The 21206-nt window shown below is 44.4% G+C and overlaps 1 protein-coding gene and 1 long non-coding RNA gene across 10 annotated transcripts; one reads left to right on the top strand and one right to left on the bottom strand.

Annotated features, from left to right (window-relative positions):
• Positions 1-7431: 7431 nt before the first annotated feature.
• Positions 7432-11240, top strand: LOC307031712 (uncharacterized protein). Of its 8 annotated transcripts, none has more exons than XM_079669030.1 (7): positions 7432-7501; positions 7640-7867; positions 8206-8259; positions 8357-8464; positions 8593-8658; positions 8818-10587; positions 10719-11240. In XM_079669030.1, the coding sequence occupies exons 6-7, from the start codon at positions 10161-10163 to the stop codon at positions 11039-11041; spliced, it is 750 nt and encodes a 249-aa protein (XP_079525156.1). In that variant the 5' UTR covers positions 7432-7501; positions 7640-7867; positions 8206-8259; positions 8357-8464; positions 8593-8658; positions 8818-10160; the 3' UTR covers positions 11042-11240. The 8 variants fall into 8 exon arrangements, with proteins under 8 accessions (XP_079525156.1, XP_079525161.1, XP_079525158.1 ...); XM_079669035.1 differs by having other exon boundaries at positions 7442-7501; positions 7640-7696; positions 10719-11233; XM_079669032.1 differs by lacking the exon at positions 7432-7501 and having other exon boundaries at positions 7512-7696.
• Positions 11241-14866: 3626 nt separating this feature from the next.
• Positions 14867-19353, bottom strand: LOC307033333. 2 transcript variants are annotated; one of them, XR_013806470.1, is made up of 3 exons: positions 19224-19353; positions 15743-16263; positions 14867-15576 (listed from the first exon to the last, which is right to left on the bottom strand). It is a non-coding gene; the product is annotated as an uncharacterized lncRNA (long non-coding RNA). The 2 variants fall into 2 exon arrangements; XR_013806471.1 differs by lacking the exon at positions 19224-19353 and having other exon boundaries at positions 15743-17549.
• Positions 19354-21206: the final 1853 nt, after the last annotated feature.

Here is a 21206-nt window from a genome sequence, read left to right as displayed (position 1 = left end):
TGTATTCATTTGGTTCTTGCTGGTGATCTGACGGGTAACGTGCATGATTCAACGCCATCCATTTCAATATTAAATGGCAAGGAAATCCTGTGAAAAATGAGTTGCCCAAATTCACATAGTTCCTTACGCCGTGTTGATGAGAGAAACTGGAAAGTACTACCTGGGAATCTGAAGCTCCAAGGGATCAAACAAGCTGTTGACTGTTGATAGACTGTTCATCAAAAAAGCTGTTCACTACTGACAGAAATAAGGGCCCTTGGATTTCATCAGGGCAATATGGATGGAAAGAGGAAAAATCTACTAGTGTGCTCCATGGACAGCCAGAACCAGGAAACTATGGCAAGCCTTTCTGGACACCAACATTCGGTCGTCCACTTATAAGTTCCTTTAGATGTCCTGCTTTGCGTTTGCGCCCTGTTCCTCCTGGTCTCGACAGACAGTGTTTACAGTTGTCCAAAAATATATTCTCCAATATAGGTGGTTCAGGGGCATTCTTTTTCTGAATGTCTACTGCATGGCTGTTAACCACATCAGCAAAAAAGCGCATACACTCCCCGTCGGGGAATTGAACCCCGGTCTCCCGCGTGACAGGCGGGGATACTGACCACTATACTAACGAGGAGATGTTCAACCCTCCTGACTCCGCCCATGTAATTCCACTCCTTGCAAATGCACATCTTGTAAATGAAAACAAATTGCTCTTTCCGCCAGACTCTTTGATTCCCCTTCTTGCTCTATGCTACGGACGATTACTTTTCTCCCTGCGTGAGCTCATCTGCGTTTGACGTGTCGACCTTTAGACCTCTAGAACAGGTCTTGGCTTGACCCCTTTATGCTGGACTCCCCCATTGTCACCCAACGGAATGTTGCTTTTGGGCCTCGTTGGCGCAGTAGGCAGCGCGTCAGTCTCATAATCTGAAGGTCGTGAGTTCGAGCCTCACACGGGGCATATCTTTTGTAGTGTATTCATTTCTGATCCGGCGGGTAACGTGCATGATTCGACACCATCCATTTCAGTATTAAATGGCAAGGAAATCCTGTGAAATGTCTCTTCCGATCTTGAATGCAAAATCTTTTAGCACATAAACAACAGCCTTCCTCAAGTGAGGCAGGTATTCAACATTGGCAGGAATAAAGGCCCTTTCCAAAAATTGCACTTGCCTCGCCCGGGAATCGAACTCCCGCCTTATTTTCGGAGTGGTAAGAAGACCTCAATGTAAGCATTGGTGGTTCAGTGGTAGAATTCTCGCCTGCCACGCGGGAGGCCCGGGTTCGATTCCCGGCCAATGCACTTCCTTTAAGTTCTAATGAGTAGCCCAAATTCACATAGTTCCTTACGCCGTGTTGATGAGAGAAACTGGAAAGTACTACCAGGGAATCTGAAGTTCAAAGAGACCAAACAAGCTGTTGACTGTTGACAGACTGTTCATCAGACAATCGCTCAATACTGACAAATATAAGGGCCCATGGATTTCAACAGGACAATATGGATGGAGAGAGGAAAAATCTACTCATGTGCTCCATGGACAGCCAGAACCAGGAAACGATGGCAAGCCTGACAGAAATAAGGGCCCTTGGATTTCATCAGGGCAATGTAGATGGAAAGAGCAAAAATCAACTCATGTGCTCCTTAGACGGCCAGAACCGGGAAACTATAACAAGCCTTTAAGGACACCAACATTTCATTTAACATGTTGTCATCAGAAGAGAATGGGGAGAGTCTGTTGTCCACTTATAAGTTCCTTTAGATGACCGGCTTTGCGTCTACGTCCTGTTCCTCCTGGTCTCCTGAGACCTGACACCTCTATGCTGGACTCCCCCATTGTCACCCAACGGAATGTTGCTTTTGGGCCTCGTTGGCGCAGTAGGCAGCGCGTCAGTCTCATAATCTGAAGGTCGTGAGTTCGAGCCTCACACGGGGCATATCTTTTGTAGTGTATTCATTTCTGATCCGGCGGGTAACGTGCATGATTCGACGCCATCCATTTCAGTATTAAATGGCAAGGAAATCCTGTGAAATCTCTCTTCCGATCTTGAATGCAAAATCTTTTAGCACATAAACAACAGCCTTCCTCAAGTGAGGCACGTATTCAACATTGGCAGGAATAAAGGCCCTTTCCAAAAATTGCGCTTGCCTTGCCCGGGAATCGAACTCCCGCCTGATTTTATTTTCGGAGTGGTAAGAAGACCTCAAGGTAAGCATTGGTGGTTCAGTGGTAGAATTCTCGCCTGCCACGCGGGAGGCCCGGGTTCGATTCCCGGCCAATGCACTTCCTTTAAGTTCTAATGAGTAGCCCAAATTCACATAGTTCCTTACGCCGTGTTGATGAGAGAAACTGGAAAGTACTACCAGGGAATCTGAAGTTCAAAGAGACCAAACAAGCTGTTGACTGTTCACAGACTGTTCATCAGACAATCGTTCAATACTGACAAATATAAGGGCCCTTGGATTTCAACAGGACAATATGGATGGAAAGAGGAAAAATCTACTCATGTTCTCCATGGACAGCCAGAACCAGGAAACGATGGCAAGCCTGACAGAAATAAGGGCCCTTGGATTTCATCAGGGCAATGTAGATGGAAAGAGCAAAAATCAACTCATGTGCTCCTTAGACAGTCAGAACCGGGAAACTATAACAAGCCTTTAAGGACACCAACATTTCATTTAACATGTTGTCATCAGAAGAGAATGGGGAGAGTCTGTTGTCCACTTATAAGTTCCTTTAGATGACCGGCTTTGCGTCTACGTCCTGTTCCTCCTGGTCTCCTGAGACCTGACACCTTTATGCTGGACTCCCCCATTGTCACCCAACGGAATGTTGCTTTTGGGCCTCGTTGGCGCAGTAGGCAGCGCGTCAGTCTCATAATCTGAAGGTCGTGAGTTCGAGCCTCACACGGGGCATATCTTTTGTAGTGTATTCATTTCTGATCCGGCGGGTAACGTGCATGATTCAACGCCATCCATTTCAGTATTAAATGGCAAGGAAATCCTGTGAAATATCTCTTCCGATCTTGAATGCAAAATCAACAACAGACTTCTTCAAGTGTGGCAGGTGTTCAACATTGGCAGGAATAAAGGCCCTTTCAAAAAATTGCACACGGGGCATATCTTTTGTAGTGTATTCATTTGGTTCTTGCTGGTGATCTGACGGGTAACGTGCATGATTCAACGCCATCCATTTCAATATTAAATGGCAAGGAAATCCTGTGAAAAATGAGTTGCCCAAATTCACATAGTTCCTTACGGCGTGTTGATGAGAGAAACTGGAAAGTACTACCTGGGAATCTGAAGCTCCAAGGGATCAAACAAGCTGTTGACTGTTGATAGACTGTTCATCAAACAAGCTGTTCACTACTGACAGAAATAAGGGCCCTTAGATTTCATCAGGGCAATATGGATGGGAAGAGGAAAATCTACTAGTGTGCTCCATGGACAGCCAGAACCAGGAAACTATGGCAAGCCTTTCTGGACACCAACATTCGGTCGTCCACTTATAAGTTCCTTTAGATGTCCTGCTTTGCGTTTGCGCCCTGTTCCTCCTGGTCTCGACAGACAGTGTTTACATTTGTCCAAAAATATATTCTCCAATATAGGTGGTTCAGGGGCATTCTTTTTCTGAATGTCTGTACTGCATGGCTGTTAACCACATCAGCCAAAAAGCGCATACACTCCCCGTCGGGGAATTGAACCCCGGTCTCCCGCGTGACAGGCGGGGATACTGACCACTATACTAACGAGGAGATGTTCAACCCTCCTGACTCCGCCCATATAATTCCACTCCTTGCCAATGCACATCTTGTAAATGAAAACAAATTGCTCTTTCAGCCAGACTCTTTGATCCCCCTTCTTGCTCTATGCTACGGACGATTACTTTTCTTCCCTGCGTGAGCTCATCTGCGTTTGACGTGTCGACCTTTAGACCTCTAGAACAGGTCTTGGCTTGACCCCTTTATGCTGGACTCCCCCATTATCACCCAACGGAATGTTGCTTTTGGGCCTCGTTGGCGCAGTAGGCAGCGCGTCAGTCTCATAATCTGAAGGTCGTGAGTTCGAGCCTCACACGGGGCATATCTTTTGTAGTGTATTCATTTCTGATCCGGCGGGTAACGTGCATGATTCAACGCCATCCATTTCAGTATTAAATGGCAAGGAAATCCTGTGAAATGTCTCTTCCGATCTTGAATGCAAAATCTTTTAGCACATAAACAACAGCCTTCCTCAAGTGAGGCAGGTGTTCAACATTGGCAGGAATAAAGGCCCTTTCCAAAAATTGCGCTTGCCTCGCCCGGGAATCGAACTCCCGCCTGATTTTATTTTCGGAGTGGTAAGAAGACCTCAATGTAAGAATTGGTGGTTCAGTGGTAGAATTCCCGCCTGCCACGCCGGAGGCCCGGGTGCGATTCCCGGCCAATGCACTTCCTTTAAGTTCTAATGAGTAGCCCAAATTCACATAGTTCCTTACGCCGTGTTGATGAGAGAAACTGGAAAGTACTACCAGGGAATCTGAAGTTCCAAGAGACCAAACAAGCTGTTGACTGTTGACAGACTGTTCATCAGACAATCGCTCAATACTGACAAATATAAGGGCCCTTGGATTTCAACAGGACAATATGGATGGAAAGAGGAAAAATCTACTCATGTTCTCCATGGACAGCCAGAACCAGGAAACGATGGCAAGCCTGACAGAAATAAGGGCCCTTGGATTTCATCAGGGCAATGTAGATGGAAAGAGCAAAAATCAACTCATGTGCTCCTTAGACAGCCAGAACCGGGAAACTATAACAAGCCTTTAAGGACACCAACATTTCATTTAACATGTTGTCATCAGAAGAGAATGGGGAGAGTCTGTTGTCCACTTATAAGTTCCTTTAGATGACCGGCTTTGCGTCTACGTCCTGTTCCTCCTGGTCTCCTGAGACCTGACACCTCTATGCTGGACTCCCCCATTGTCACCCAACGGAATGTTGCTTTTGGGCCTCGTTGGCGCAGTAGGCAGCGCGTCAGTCTCATAATCTGAAGGTCGTGAGTTCGAGCCTCACACTGGGCATATCTTTTGTAGTGTATTCATTTCTGATCCGGCGGGTAACGTGCATGATTCGACACCATCCATTTCAGTATTAAATGGCAAGGAAATCCTGTGAAATGTCTCTTCCGATCTTGAATGCAAAATCTTTTAGCACATAAACAACAGCCTTCCTCAAGTGAGGCAGGTATTCAACATTGGCAGGAATAAAGGCCCTTTCCAAAAATTGCGCTTGCCTCGCCCGGGAATCGAACTCCCGCCTGATTTTATTTTCGGAGTGGTAAGAAGACCTCAAGGTAAGCATTGGTGGTTAAGTGGTAGAATTCTCGCCTGCCACGCGGGAGGCCCGGGTTTGATTCTCGGCCAATGCACTTCCTTTAAGTTCTAATGAGTAGCCCAAATTCACATAGTTCCTTACGCCGTGTTGATGAGAGAAACTGGAAAGTACTACCAGGGAATCTGAAGTTCAAAGAGACCAAACAAGCTGTTGACTGTTGACAGACTGTTCATCAGACAATCGCTCAATACTGACAAATATAAGGGCCCTTGGATTTCAACAGGACAATATGGATGGAAAGAGGAAAAATCTACTAGTGTGCTCCATGGACAGCCAGAACCAGGAAACTATGGCAAGCCTTTCTGGACACCAACATTCGGTCGTCCACTTATAAGTTCCTTTAGATGTCCTGCTTTGCGTTTGCGCCCTGTTCCTCCTGGTCTCGACAGACAGTGTTTACATTTGTCCAAAAATATATTCTCCAATATAGGTGGTTCAGGGGCATTCTTTTTCTGAATGTCTGTACCGCATGGCTGTTAACCACATCAGCAAAAAAGCGCATACACTCCCCGTCGGGGAATTGAACCCCAGTCTCCCGCGCGGGCCCCGGGGATTGTTTCATGATTTTTCCATGATCCTGCATAAACGATTTCCCATTCATTCTCTATGGCACCGTTGAATCGTTGCCGATGTAATATATATTTGGCCGCGAGTGGCGCTGTGGCGCCCTTTTGCCAGTGAGACCTGTCTGCTCCTCCCCCCGCTCTCCTTCAGTGAGTGAATGATTGAGAGACTGGACAGCGACTTTTTCAACTCCTGAAATTACGACCAAACTATAAGGTAAGTTATAGTAACATGAATTAACAGAGAAGCGACATGTAATGATGTGTTATCTGGGCTTTGTCTGACGTGTTTTAGTTTCAATGAAAGCTATAAAGTGGTCCGTGTTTACTACGTGTATCGTGTCTAACAGCTGCATGCACACAAGGCACTTTAGGATGAATTACATGTTAATGTAAAGTTAATTCAACTTAAGCTGCTTAAAGTTCATGTGGTAGGATTTCTGTGTGAGTTTATTGTGTTTTTGTTGACTTGGTGAGGCGAAATTACCGCAAGTTACTTGGAGCGAAGATTTTCATCGACATAACTACTCAGGGACAGACTGGACAGCAGACATATTTTTCTTTTTAGATAGGACACTTCACACTAAAGTGTTACCTGGGTCACATGACTGGGGGGAGGCAGCTGAGATCCTGGAACAAAGGCAGTTGAGGTGTGAATTCAGCCTTGGCTGAGTTCCCTTTGATAGTTGAAAGGGTTTGACCCATGGGGGGTAACTGAAGTGTAAATAGTTTGTTTCAACAAACACACAGCTCCACACATACAGGAACAAAGATCAACCATATCTGATCCAAAGTAAAATAGCACTACATATATCATCGCACAATGTGAATGTGCAGACGGTTAAAGCTAGGGCTGAGATGTTAACCCCATAATGTCTGCTCTCTATTAGACCCCACCTGTGAACATCATTAACTCACTGATATATATATTTTCTTCTTGACAGATCAAATGCAAAAACACTGGTTTTTCCCTGGGAGGATGACTGTCACATTCTGCAAGGGTCCGCTGGGATATCTGCGGCAGGATCCCACAGATGCAGCCAGACTTCTCAAAGACAACCCGTCTCTACAGGACCAGCATGCACCCGTGAAGGAGGCAGTGGTCAAGCAAAATGCGCTCACCGTAATCCGTATGAGAGAAGGGGATGCTTCTGATAGAACGGAGGTGGCTGGAGAGTACATCCTGCAGTTTGGGAAATATAAGGGCAAGTCCTTCCGCTGGCTCCTTGAAAATTGGGTATACCATGTACCTGATCACTAACCAGCAGAAGGAGGAGGCTGCAGGATAGTTCATGGCAGAGGGGCATAGCAAGCAGGGATGATGGCTATGCCGCCTTCATAGTGAAGAAGAAATGTGCTGCAGGTACAAGGATGCATAGGCTGCAGCAGTACCTGCAGAAGAAGCTGCACCCCCCCTCACTTCCATTATGTCAGTCGTGATTGTATCCACATTAATTACAGTAAAGACGTTTTGAAGGATTTTCTAAGTCTTGTCTGTTTGCATATAGGGATGGATCAAGACGAAGAGCTGGAGCAAGCGATGCTGAGTATCTCTCCTTCCAAACATGTGCAGAGCTGTGAGTGAACATGTTGTCTCTGCTTGTTTTGCCTGAAGATTTAAAATCATGTATAGTTCAGCCTGTTGGCTATTACTCGTTTTTTTTGTACAGCTCAATATATGTTTATGCATCACTCTTTCTATTTGTTTTTTGCAGCGGTGTCTGAACCATCATCATCAGCAAGCCCACAGCAAGCTCCAAGAAGAAAAAGAGGTTGATTTTTCTGAAAATTCCTGATGAACTCTGGGACCATGAATTATTTTCCCAAAATGACTTTCTGTCACATGTTGGCCATGTTCTGGTCGGACCATGTTCTGGTCTGTTTGTCTTTGCTCTTCTACATGTTGTCCTAGTGACTATGAATTGAAACCAGTCATGTTGAGGGTAAGTTACTGCTTTTGTTCTTATTTGGATTGAATGAAAAGTACACATTTAAACTGCTGTGTTCACCAACACTTGAACACATGTGTTTGCAGTGTACCAAGTTATCTCACCTGCTCAGACTGAGTTGTAATGACTGAATGCTGAATATTAATCCAAACAAATATAATGCATGTGTATGAATGAAATGTATTCTCTAAACATTAATATGAGAAACAGTGTGTTTCACTTTATGAGATCAGCAGGTGGAGTAAAGATGGATGATGTTTGGTCTTACTAACATAATGACTTATTTCTATATTGCCATAATATGAATAAACTGACACACTTTTCTATTTTAGTATCTTCTGCTACCCTCTCCACACAAAGTCAACTGAAGGATTCACTAGTAGAAGGTAATGCATTATATTACTGTTTATACATTCAAACCCTGAATCACATTCACTGTGCATCTGTCATGTTGATGGATCTGTTGGCCATCCCTCCATGCAGCCCCTGCTCTGCCTGTAAAGAGACTTGTGCCCCTTCCAAAGGAGCTGATGTTTCTGATGCCGGAACCATCCGCCCCGACACCAACAGAGACCAACATCACTGTTCCAGGTGTGTGTATGTTTGACTCTTTGTACCTTGTACAGTTTGCTGACTACAGTGAAGATGCTAAGTGTCATACAACATTATTTCTTTATTTTACTGTTGATAATAATGACATGTTTTAATATTTTCTATAGTGGCTCCTGAGATATCTGCAGAGGCTTGTCAACCAACACTGCATCCACCAGCTGCACCAACACAAAGTGAGTGATACTAACAATAATAATACATCACATGTTTGAGGCACCTTCAAGGTTTTGAATGTTTCTCATTTGGATGTGTACTTGCTAAAAATCATTTTTCAAAAAAATCACACACAATCGTAATTATTTGCCATGTATTTTTATTTCTTGTCTGCCTAGGTCAGCCATTACCCATGCCATCAACGGTGGTTCTCCTCCTCCTCTCTGTGTCTGCACACTACCTGACAGACTGCCTCCTGCATGAGTACGAACACCAGCAGGGCGCCATCACCAAATGACTGCAGGGCACCTTTGGACAGGCCTTCCGGTCAGACCACACTCGCAAAGTTGCGAGGAAGGTCACCTTCTCATCCGGGACCATGTCATCATATGCAGTTATGAATGAAAACTGGATGATCCTCTCATGGGTGATGGTGCAGTCTGAGACAGAGAAGTCCTTGAAGCCCTTGTACCAGGGGCTGGAACAGCGCTACAGAACTGCAAGCGTGGAAAAGGCACAGTACCACTGGGTCAACAGGTATGTTTGGATCAATATTATTTAATATATACGTTTAATATTTGATGAAAGAACACCTCTCTGCATTCATTTAGCTCATACAAATAATGATACTGTCATGAATGAATACACATGACTGCATGTATCAATTGATAATAATTACTAAAAATAAATATAACACATACACATAAGTATATTTCTATGCATACATGTGATTGTGCAGTGATTGTTATGATTGTTTTAACATTTAAGGCTTTACTCTACTGTCTTTATTTCTTTTTTCAGGGATTGCTGTGCAGCTTTTAGGGTGTCAGAGTCGTGTGAAGGGGAGCATCTGAACTGGGATGCTTGGATGACATCTGATGCCATTGCTGCTCAGGCTACTTCCGGTGACGTGCTGAATGCATGTGCATCAAGGTCCAACTTTAATGCGAACATGCTCATCAAGCTGGACCTGTTCCATTGTTTGAGGCGATTGATGCGTGAGTGTGTGTACGAGCATCATCCCCTCTACAGCTCTTTTGCTCAGTTCCTCAGCTCAGCCTTTTCTGTGGTGGATCAGGAAGACCTGCAGAGGCTTAAAGATGCCTATGCCTTCTGTGGAATCCAGCCTGCCAACCCAACAAAGCCTCACACACGTGAGCACTGCAGGATCAGGATCCCAAATCCCGAGGAGCTCATTAAGAGAGTGGAGGGGGTTTTCCAGCACTTCCACCTTGCAACAGACCCTAATGGGCGCCCTCTCTTTAAAGCCTCTATGCTGAAATGCTGGCGTATTCAGCGGATACACATCCTGCGAGGTTGCCTGAGCGATCCAGAGGTGGAAGGAGGGATCATGTAAAGGCATGGAGGAACACTGCAGCTGAACCATGTGCCAGGTGAAGGAGCCAAAGTTCCTGTGTGGATCCCCATCAGAGGCACATCCCAGCAGGAAGGCTACCACTTCCACCAGGCTCAGTGGGTCACTGGCACACGCGTTTCCACAGAGCTGTTTCAAGCTCAGGCGATGACAGGGGTGGCCCGCTGGAATTACCAGCGACTGGTGGACATGAAACAGCCAGATGTGAAACTCCCAGCCGTCTTTGATCCTGCATTGATGGGCGAGATCAATGAAGTCTCTCAACAGGTGTTTGGGCACGTTAAGTATCCTGCTTTTCATCTCCCTAACAGAGACACTGGAGAGAAGTTTGGCCTAGAATATGTGGAGCCTGATTGCCGCCCAGTTCCCCTAGACTGGGATAAGCACAGGAGCAAGGCAGACTCTACCCAGGCCCTGGATACACCTCCTCAAAGCAGCAACCCCACTGCCCAGTCTGAGCTTCTTCAGCCACCCTCCATCCCCCCAACCAAGCTGTTTCAGTTTCCTGCAAACCTTCCGTCAGTGAAACGAGAGATGACTGCAGGAACGACTCCGGAGCCTCACACAGAGCCAGGTAAACATTAGACGCACAGACAAAGTAGTGAATAATCCTTCAGCATCAGTGACTGGATTCCAATCATTTATTTCTATAAAGAACCTTTGTTTTCTTAGACATTAATGAATATCTGTCTTTTGTTGTTATAGAAACCACATGTCTGAAGTCTCTGCCTCTGCTGTCCTCGCCAACTGTGGCTCGCACTGGACCTGTGAAGACTGGTGGGAGGGTGTTTGTGTTGGACCACAAGCGCTGGACAGGCCCTATGAAGCAGGCGGTTAACAGCTTGCTCAACAAACACCATGGTCAGAAGGACATGCTGAAGCTTGTGGACAAGGACTATGCGGCTCTATGCTGCTGCGAATTTCGGTCTATGTGTTGTAAAATGTATTATCTCTTTGATTTACACACAGCATCTATTGCACGTCTGTCCGTCCTGGGAGAGGGATCCCTCCTCTGTTGCTCTCCCTGAGCTTTCTCCCATGTTCCCCTTTAAACTGTGGGGTTTCTCTGGAAGTTTTTCCTTGTACGATGTGAGGGTCTAAGGACAGAGGGCCTAAGGACAGAGGGCCTAAGGACAGAGGGTCTAAGGACAGAGGGTCTAAGGACAGAGGGTGTCGTTTTTCTCATACTGATATTCTGAACAAACTGTTGTTGTATTTGCTGTAAAGTGTCTCGACTGTAGGCTATTTTTATTATATGTACAGCACTTTGGCTCGACCAAAAATCGTTTATAAATGTGCTATATAAATAAAACTTGATTTGATGAATTAATGCTTGACAAGTCTGCAGACAGACGGCAGGCAAAAAAACTCAATGGAGATGGTCTAAGCTGCGAGGCCTTGTAGTGGAAACGCGCCATTAGTAGGCAGTAAAGTCTGGCTTTTAATTGAAAATGTATTTTCTTCTTATCCTTCTTACAGACCATATTTTGCCCGATGTGTAGGAGTCCTTTGAAGGCCTTAAACAGACACTTAAAAAGGTCTGCCATGGTGTTGCCAACCACAAAGAAAGGTCCATCCTCCTTCTCCTCGCCAAGGGAAGGGTGAACATCCGCAGCGTCTCTTGCCACCTTAGCGGGTGTGGATACAACAAGACTCGCTTCGATCGCCACCTCAAAGCGTGTCACTCAGAACTCTCCCCTCAGGGGATGGAGGCAAAAGAAACAGCTAGGAGGAAGCAGGCCGTGAAGATGCTCGGGGAACTCCGGAGCACCAACCCCGTCAACCAATGAGGACAACTTTTGATGAGGACGAGGATGATGCTCTTGAGTTGATCCTCGAGCATCCTCAAGCCCTCTCACCACTTAATTGACTGAGTGCTTTATTTTTTTCTCATTTCTTCAGAGCTGATGGCCAGCCGGCCCAACAATGCTACCCGCTTCCTCTTCTACGGGTATATCACCCTCTACTGGAGCTGCTTCCACGGCCACCGCCCCGGCGTCTACACCAACCTCACCGACCAAGAGGTCATAGAAGGGAGGCGCCAGGGGGACGAGCAGCAGGGCCACCTCATCCATGTAAGCGTTATTACTACATTTTTTCTAACTAAACTCTGTGACAAACTGAGAACAGTCAAATGTAATAAAATAAGAAAAATACTACATACTTTAAAGTGGAGAGCTGTTCTGATTTAAAAGAGGATATGTGGACAAGAAATGTGCAACATGTTGTGCAGGATTGACACTTGTAAAAAGATGATGCAATAATTCCTGCACTCACTATCTCTCCCTCTGTCCTAATAAATCAAGGAGCACAAAACTGCTGGTTCCTTTGGGGAGGCCTAGCTGTACCTTGAGGATGGGGAATTTGCCTGGATGGAGAGGTGGCTGGAGGTAAAGAAGAACCACTACTTTCTGTACACAGAGGGAGAGGGGCCCTGCAAAAGCCTGGGAGCCTACCTGGGGATGGCCTGGAGGGATGCGGGGATGAAAGGCCCCATAAGCTACACGGCGATCCGGACGGCCCTGTCAGACTTTGTAAGTTTACTAAAGAATATTGTGTTTCGCGGAGACTTGCATGGTAAAATAAAAACTGACTAAATCCACTGCCATTTTCTTAATGTTTTCCAGGCCAAAAAAACACAGGATGCGGCCAACCGTAAGAAAGTGACAGACTTCATGTGCCACGACACCTCTACGGCTGACCGCTTCTATGCAAACATGCCTGACGCCAAGGAGGCAGCGGTCATCAGGACCATCATGGCCAAGGCCTTGGCGTGTCCCCCATCATAATCTGGAGGTGGAGTTGGCAGCAGCGAGGAGGAGACCACCAGTGAGGAGGATGACACTGCTGTCCAATACCAGGGTGTTGTGATTTTGGAACAACTACATCTTGGGGAAAGCCTTAATTGGTTGCCACCCAAAAAGTTCTGAAAGGTCGGAAAGGTCTAAGTGTGATATACGAGTGCTTTTGCGAAAATAAAACAGAAATCAAAATGGGACCCCATGGCCTCGGAGTACACATGTCCACAAATAAACCACTTGAATCTGGAGATCCTCTGACCTTCTCTCAGGTCAGGGGGAAGGGGTAAGGGAATTAGGCCCCGCCCTGTCCACTTCAAACCATGGGAAAGTATGTGAAGTGGGCCATGCACTGGGTGTATTCAGAGTGGACAAAAAGTCCACTGGAATTACCAGCGACTGGTGGACGTGAAAGAGCCAGATGTCAAACTCCCAGCCGTCTCTGATCCTGCATTGATGGGCGAGATCAATGAAGTCTCTCAACAGGTGTTTGGGCACGTTAAGTATCCTGCTTTTCATCTCCCTAACAGAGACACTGGAGAGAAGTTTGGCCTAGAATATGTGGAGCCTGACTGCCGCCCAGTTCCCCTAGACTGGGATTAGCACAGGAGCAAGGCAGACTCTACCCAGGCCCTGGATACACCTCCTCAAAGCAGCAAACCCACTGCCCAGTCTGAGCTTCTTCAGCCACCATCCATCCCCCCAACCAAGCTGTTTCAGTATCCTGCAAACCCTCCTTCAGTGAAACGAGAGGTGACTGCAGGAACGACTCCGGAGCCTCACACAGAGCCAGGTAAACATTAGACGCACAGACAAAGTAGTGAATAATCCTTCAGCATCAGTGACTGGATTCCAATCATTTATTTCTATAAAGAACCTTTGTTTTCTTAGACATTAATGAATATCTGTCTTTTGTTGTTATAGAAACCACATGTCTGAAGTCTCTGCCTCTGCTGTCCTCGCCAACTGTGGCTCGCACTGGACCTGTGAGAGGGTGTTTGTGTTGGACCACAAGCGCTGGACAGGCCCTATGAAGCAGGCGGTTGACAACCTGCTCAACAAACACCGTGGTCAGAAGGACATGCTGAAGCTTGTGGACAAGGACTATGCTGCTCTTGCTCTTGGGCTTGACTCCTGCACAGACCCAAACAGTATGCTTCACCCAACTACAAAACACCACATCTGTCAGTATGTGAAGCATCTCAGCAAGCTTCTGAACACCAGCTCCTCCATAAACATCAGCCCGGAGAAACTACAAGAGAGACAGGTCCTCTGGCACTCTCTCACAGAGGGCAGTGAGACCACCAGTGTGCCAGTTGTAACCATGCCTGTTGCAATTTTCGACCCCACACTTCCTGTTCAGACCCCAGCCACACCTCTGACACTAGAACATGTTGAGAATTTGCTCAGAAACATTCTGGGCAACCAGCAACAACAACAGCAACAGCAACAACAACAACAACAACCAAAGAAACAGACAAAAAGGTGTCTTTCCTGCGGCCAGCCAAAGACCCGCTTCAAAAATGATGGCTCTTCCATCCACCACTTCTACATGCAGGCCACTGTCAGATACCTGTACTGCTCCACCAACGTTTTTAAAGCTTATGGTGCTGAAGGTCTGACAGACCCCAAATTGTCATCCTGTGTGTTTCCTACTACTGCTGCTGCTGCTTTATTTATATTTGCTTTATTTAACAAAATATGATTTACTTTATTTACTTCTACCTTATTTTGTTACTTATATATCATATATTTGATATGACATAATCTGCTTTATATCTGTTTACAGAATTTCTGAGGGGCTCTGAGTGGGAAAATATGCCGTGGAGGCGGAGGGTGCGGGTGGAAGAGGGGTAGGTGGTAGGGGGGCACTCAGCTCGTTATACTGGGGGAAAGGAGCGAGGCCAGTCTGAGCCTGAGGGGGGGGCTGGCTCTGAGGCTGGGCTGGGAATAGCGCCCTCTGGCTGCGGTACGGAGAGCCCTGAGGCTGAGGCACAGCCCAGACGGCCCAAAATGCCCGCTCGTCTCGCTCCCATTAAGTCTTTCAGCTGGAAATCGAGGGAGCATTTATTATTCTTGAGCCGTTTTCTACAACGGCCAAACAAGAAAAGAAAAAGGTCTGGAGGACTGGCCAAAAGGAACAAAAAGGAGAGAGCCCGAGCCAGCCACACCAGGGGCCGTAGGACCCAGAGCTCCCCCCCTAACCAAAAGTCAAATGTGAACCCCGTGGGAACAAAATAAAGCCGCGAAAACTGGACTACCAGGTCCTCCAGGCTAAACATAAACAAATCTACAAAATACAGAAGCCTACAGCTCAAGCCCCACTAAATAACAAAGGGATATATAAAATGATTTATCTAAATTCATTTGCAGGTTCAAATGAGAATGAAAAAAGTATGATCGGTATTTCAATTAATTGCTTGCACACCACGTCATCCGTGCAATTGTTAATTAACGGAATGACAGGTCTTGCCCATGCAGGGCACTCTCAGATACTTCTACTGCTCCACCAACGTTTTTAAAGCTTATGGTGCTGAAGGTCTGACAGACCCTAAAATGACATTTAGAGACTTTGCTGAGACAGCTTTCTTTCAGCGGGAACTAGAAGCTATGAAGCAAAGGGTGGAGGCAAGAGTCCAGCAAAAAAGGTCGAACAATGAGCCCGAGCACAAAGGTGGCACATTGTGTTCACTCCCAGCTCTGCACATGTATGGAAGGAGAGATACTCAGCATCGCTTGCTCCAGCTCTTCGTCTTGATCCATCCCTATATGCAAACAGACAAGACTTAGAAAATCCTTCAAAACGTCTTTACTGTAATTAATGTGGATACAATCACGACTGACATAATGGAAGTGTATTCCCCATGTTTTAATAAACAATACTTAACCAACAGCATATTTCTGACAAAGCTAACAACAAACCAGACTCACCCGTGGCCTCGGCAGGAGCAAGTGAGGGATGTGTCGTTGTGGAGCCAGAGGGGGGGTGCAGCTTCTTCTGCAGGTACTGCTGCAGCCTATGCATCCTTGTTCCTGCAGCACATTTCTTCTTCACTATGAAGGCGGCATAGCCATCATCCCTGCTTGCTGTGCCCCTCTGCCATGAACAATCCTGCAGCCTCCTCCTTCTGCTGGTTCGTGATCAGGTACATGGTATACCCAATATTCAAGGAGCCAGCGGAAGGACTTGCCCTTATATTTCCCAAACTGCAGGATGTACTCTCCAGCCACCTCCGTTCTATCAGAAGCATCCCCTCCTCTCATACTGACCACGGTGAGCGCATTTTGCTTGACCACTGCCTCCTTCACGGGTGCATGCTGGTCCTGTAGAGACGGGTTGTCTTTGAGAAGTCTGGCTGCATCTGTGGGATCCTGCCGCAGATATCCCATCGGACTCTTGCAGAATGTGACAGTCATCCTCCCAGGGAAAAACGAGTGTTTTTGCATTTGATCTGTCAAGAAGAAAATATATATATCAGTGAGTTAATGATGTTCACAGGTGGGGTCTAATAGAGAGCAGACATTACAGTGTTTTCCACAGATTTGAAATATACTTGGGGGGGGGGGGGGGACGTGCAACAACATTAACATTAACTTTTCTGTTGGTCGCTTGTTAGCAGACCCTTCACACGATGGCAGAGGAAACAGGTACAGGCAGGGCCCATAGTGATCGCCCTATAGTTTAAATTTTAACTACCCACAAATAATCATATGGACATGGGTTACTATTTTTTTTAAATGGTAAATGTATTTAGGAACCTATCCATGTGATTTTAAATATATGAGAGTGAGAGAGTGCTCTTGTTGAGCAAGGCTGCTACCATAGCATTGAAAGAAGCATTCCTGGAGGCTGCCGACGTGCTTTTGGGGACAGTAAAAATAACAGTAGCATTTCAACAGGTTTTTGATATAATAAAAACTCAAGTTAGATACCGTTATTAATCAGCTGTGAGTTTTTGTTTGTTTGAACTTATTCATTATAATTATTGTACAAAATGGTATAAGAATGCAAACATTAAGATCTGTTGTGTTTAAATTGATTATAGTTTATTATCATTCAGGTTAAGAAACTAGTGTTGCTTGCATCCTATTTTAAAAAAGGCATTTATTTTTATACTCTACTAAAATGCAACAAAAAAAGGGTTTGATTCTATTAATGTTGTCTTTTTTATTGCACTTTGGCAGCAGATTCCTGTGTAGCTTCAGATCTGAGTTGTCTTATTAGTAAGCCTAATGTATACTTTTGTAGCAACACTATTTTTATATAATGGCAAAGAAACTGTTCAGTGTCTTTTCTTTTTTTCCTGTGTCATATGTGCAGCATTGTTCAATGTTTCTTGAAAACATTACCCACTGTAGTATGTGACGTGTGAATAAACTCCAACTCTGTATCAACAACACTGTTGTGTAACTTCAGTTAAATACTTGTATGTGTGTAGATTAGAAAGAGGTAAAATAAAGGATCTGCAGTATTTTATGAAGTATTCATCGTACAAAGGTCAGTTTTATAAAAGTAGAAGTGTGTATTTACCTGGTAGTAGGCTGTCAGTAATGGCTACACCTCTCTATTTGGACTGGTAGATCTCGGCAGACTGGCAACTTTAAAAGTAGCTCTCGGTTCAAAAAAGGTTGGGCACCCCTGTACTAGGTAGACCCTCCAGAAAAACGCGGGCTAAAATCCTTGATTATGCGATTAAACATGCAGGGGTTTTATGTGATTTTATGCCGTAAAATTGCAGGAAGTTGCGAAATATGCTAAATATGCGGGAAAAAATAATAAATGTTTTTTAAAATATTGGGCTGTCTTATTTATTCTCTCTCACACACAACCTGCCAACGTTAAACCCCTTTACTATTCAATTAAACACATTCAATGTTTATTTATTGTAAAAGCAATTGGGCTATTTTAATCTCACACACACACCCCCCCCACACACACACACACACACTTCTCTTCCTCATTCTGTTTTCATTTACTCGTTCGTTATCTGACCAGCTTCAATCTTGTAGGCTACTCACTTCGTTTCTTGTAGCCCTCGAAAGGGTTTTGGAGGTTGATGCCTCGGTGAACGTGAGTTGTTTGGCTTTCTTGTCCGCAGCAGCAGAAAGCATTTTCAAATGTTTGAATGAATCAAAGTGGGTCGTCACGTCGATGTTCTCTTATGCTCTAACACACAGTTGCAAGGGGTGCAGAATAGTTTCCCCCCACTTTTTGCCCGGTCTTTAGTAGAAATGTTCGTCGGTAAATGAGATGGATTAGATTTTTTCATCTTGGTGTTTTCTCTATCGTGTGAGCTCCACACGTTCACTCTATACAGTGTTGTTTACCTTCTGTGATGCGCGAGCTGATGACGTCACGTCAAGACGAGTTAACTTTTTTTTCTTCTCAACTTCGTGTGGAAAAATGCGGGGATTATGCAGCCTTTTGATAAATATGCGGCCTTTTAAAAATCTGCGCCATTTTGCTGATTATGCGGTAAATTCTGCGATCGCGGAATCGCGTTTTTCTGGAGGGTCTAACTATGCCAAAGAGTATATGAAAGTGAGAGACTGTTAATTAATATATTCAGCCGTTTGGAGTAAGTCTGTAGATTTGTTTGTGTGAGTGTGTTTCATGTATAGGCCTCTCACGATAATTAATTTTGTTGGATACATTTTCCCGGAAACTATTGCGATAAACGATAATATTGTCGGAACCGTAGTATGACCATTTTAGACCACTGACATAATGATAATATATAATAATAATAATTCGAGTACATACTTTCAAACTGCTAGTCACATTCTCATGTAAATGGCAATTTATCGAGGTCAGAAAAGTTATCAAGTTCATTTTTATTTATCGTACAATAAGTCAATTAATTGCTTATCACGACAGGCCTATGCACACAATAAAACAGTGGAAACAAACATGTGTTTGACTTTCATTAGTGTATGAAACTTTGTGCCCTTTATAGTCTGTGTCCAATATTGTGTATATATATATATATATATATATATATATATATATATATATATATGTATATATATATATATATATATATATATATATATATATATATATATATATGCTAAGGTCCCGCTACTGACACGGTAGCAGTCATTTAGTGCGCATATGTGTAATTAAACCCATGATATAAAAATCTCACTGCAGCCAGGTAACCAAAGTTGGCAACCCTGCGTTAATTTATATATTTAAATATAAAAGCACACACACGGAGGATTGCACCACAAGTGACACGCGGTAATTATTCATCCCAAAGTGCCGTGTACATGCAGCCGTTGGACTCGATACACGTAGAAAACACGGACAACTTTATAGCGTTCATTTAAACTAAAACACGTCAGACAAAGCCCAGATAACATATCATTACATGTCGCTTCTCTGTTAATTCATGTTAATATAACTTACCTTGTAGTTTGGTCGTAATGTCCAGAGATGAAAAAGATGTATGCAGTCACGTCGCTGTCCAGTCTCTCACTAATGAAGGAGAGTGGCGGGAGCAGACAGCTCTCACTGGCAAAAGTGTACCACAGCGCCACTCGCGGCCAAATATATATTACAACCGTGGGTCATTTCTAGCATTCGGTGCCATTTAGGTCCCCAGCACATTTATATCATATATTTTGAATTTAAAAGTTCTAATGCTTATTTTTTATAAGCTTGGTTTTAAATGTTTATCCTCTTCTATCATAAAACAACAATGTTATTTACCCAGGATATTCAAAATTCTAAATAACTACTCTGATTTTAGCACAAGTATAGGCCAAATTGCTGTGTCCCAAATCATGTTTGCTCAACTTCTGTAACAGATATAAAAAAAGAAATCAAACAAATACAAACAAATTCTACATTTGTGTCACTGTTGCATAACCCTTTTGCTAATATTCCTCACCAAATTGTTTCTCTGGACACGCCCCTTTACTATTCTACTATTTGTATGACTCAAGAAGAAGGATACATTTTGGGTGGGACAATAATCTTAAAGAAGCAGAGTGTATGCATTCTTCCTTCAACGTTTTTTTAACGTTTTTTAAAGAACTTAACTGTTGCGGCAAAGCATAAATGTCCACCCTGTTATGCTAATTTTTTTTGGAAACTGATCATTTGTTTTACATTTAGAAAATATGGCAAATACATCCATCAAATATATGTTTCTGTTGTCACCAAGTGCTAGCTTGATTATCATCACACATGTAGCCAAGTTTAGCATAAAATGTCCACCCTGTTACCGTCCACCCTGTTACTATTTCTCACATTAACAGGGTGGACACACAGTAACTGGAGATGTTAAAAAAAAAGTAAAAATAATATCCTGAGCTTGACCAAAATATGTTTCTTATACTTTAACAAGCCATCATTCAGATTAAATAAAAAAAACATGGACAATTATGTTTTTAATTTTTGATTAACCTAGCTGAAATGGCACCGAATGCTAGGAATGACTCCCGTAGTGATTCAGCACTATAGAGAATGAATGGGAAAGCGTTTATGGAATTTTAATCAAATAATCCCCGGGTGCCGCGCGGGGGCCCGGGTTCGATTCCCGGCCAATGCACTTCCGTTAAGTTCTAAGATTCAACCTTCAAACATGCAATGGTTAAGCCACTACTTAAAAAGAAAAATCTCGATCCCTCCATTCTCGAACATTTTAGGCCCATCTCACAGCTACCTTTTTTATCTAAAGCCCTGGAGCGAATAGTCTGCGCCCAGCTGCAGACTTTTTAACCACAAATGGCATCCACAAAAAGTTTCAGTCTGGCTTCAAACCCATGCATAGTACTGAAACAGCCCTTTTAAAAGTTTTTAATGATCTGCACCTAGCCGCCGACTCAGGTAGCCCAGCTGTCCTGGTGCTGTTAGACCTGACAGCTGCCTTCGACACTATGGACCATAGCATCCTGTTGTCACGGCTTGAACAGTCCGCAGGCATTACAGGCTCTGCCCTTGCATGATTCAGGTCCTACCTGACAGACCGTAGCCTCTCAGTGCAGTTGGGTGCCTTCTCCTCTGCCAAAGCCCCTCTTACCTGTGGGGTTCCCCAAGGCTCGATTCTGGGCCCCATCCCTTTTCTACTGTACATACTGCCCCTAGGTTCAATTCTCACAAAACACAACATCCCCTTCCATTGTTACGTTGACGATGTACAGATCTATCTGCCTCTCAATCAAAATGCCAACTCAATACAGCAGTCGATGGACTGCTTAACAGAGATTAAATCCTGGCTGAGCCAAAATGTCCTCACCTTCAACGAGAGCAAGACCGAGGTCATCTTTTTTGGACCCCGACCTCCAGCCTCTCCGGTTGATATTCTGGGCTCCCTCAATAAAAACATCCTCCCCTCTGTCATGAACATTGGAGTGACCTTCAATAGCGCTTTTACATTTGATAAGC

The sequence above is a fragment of the Notothenia rossii genome (assembly GCF_949606895.1).
Source record: "Notothenia rossii genome assembly, chromosome: 3".
Taxonomy (NCBI): Eukaryota; Metazoa; Chordata; class Actinopteri; order Perciformes; family Nototheniidae; genus Notothenia; species Notothenia rossii.
Note: the sequence above shows the minus strand (reverse complement) of the source record. Positions and strands in the feature narration are given on the sequence as shown.

Bases quoted from the DNA above. Each gene is read 5' to 3' on its own strand.
- LOC307031712 (XM_079669030.1), top strand. From the start codon at position 10,161: ATGACAGGGGTGGCCCGCTGGAATTACCAGCGACTGGTGGACATGAAA. The intron at 10,588-10,718 runs GTAAACATTAGA...TTGTTGTTATAG, and splicing joins GGAGCCTCACACAGAGCCAG to AAACCACATGTCTGAAGTCT.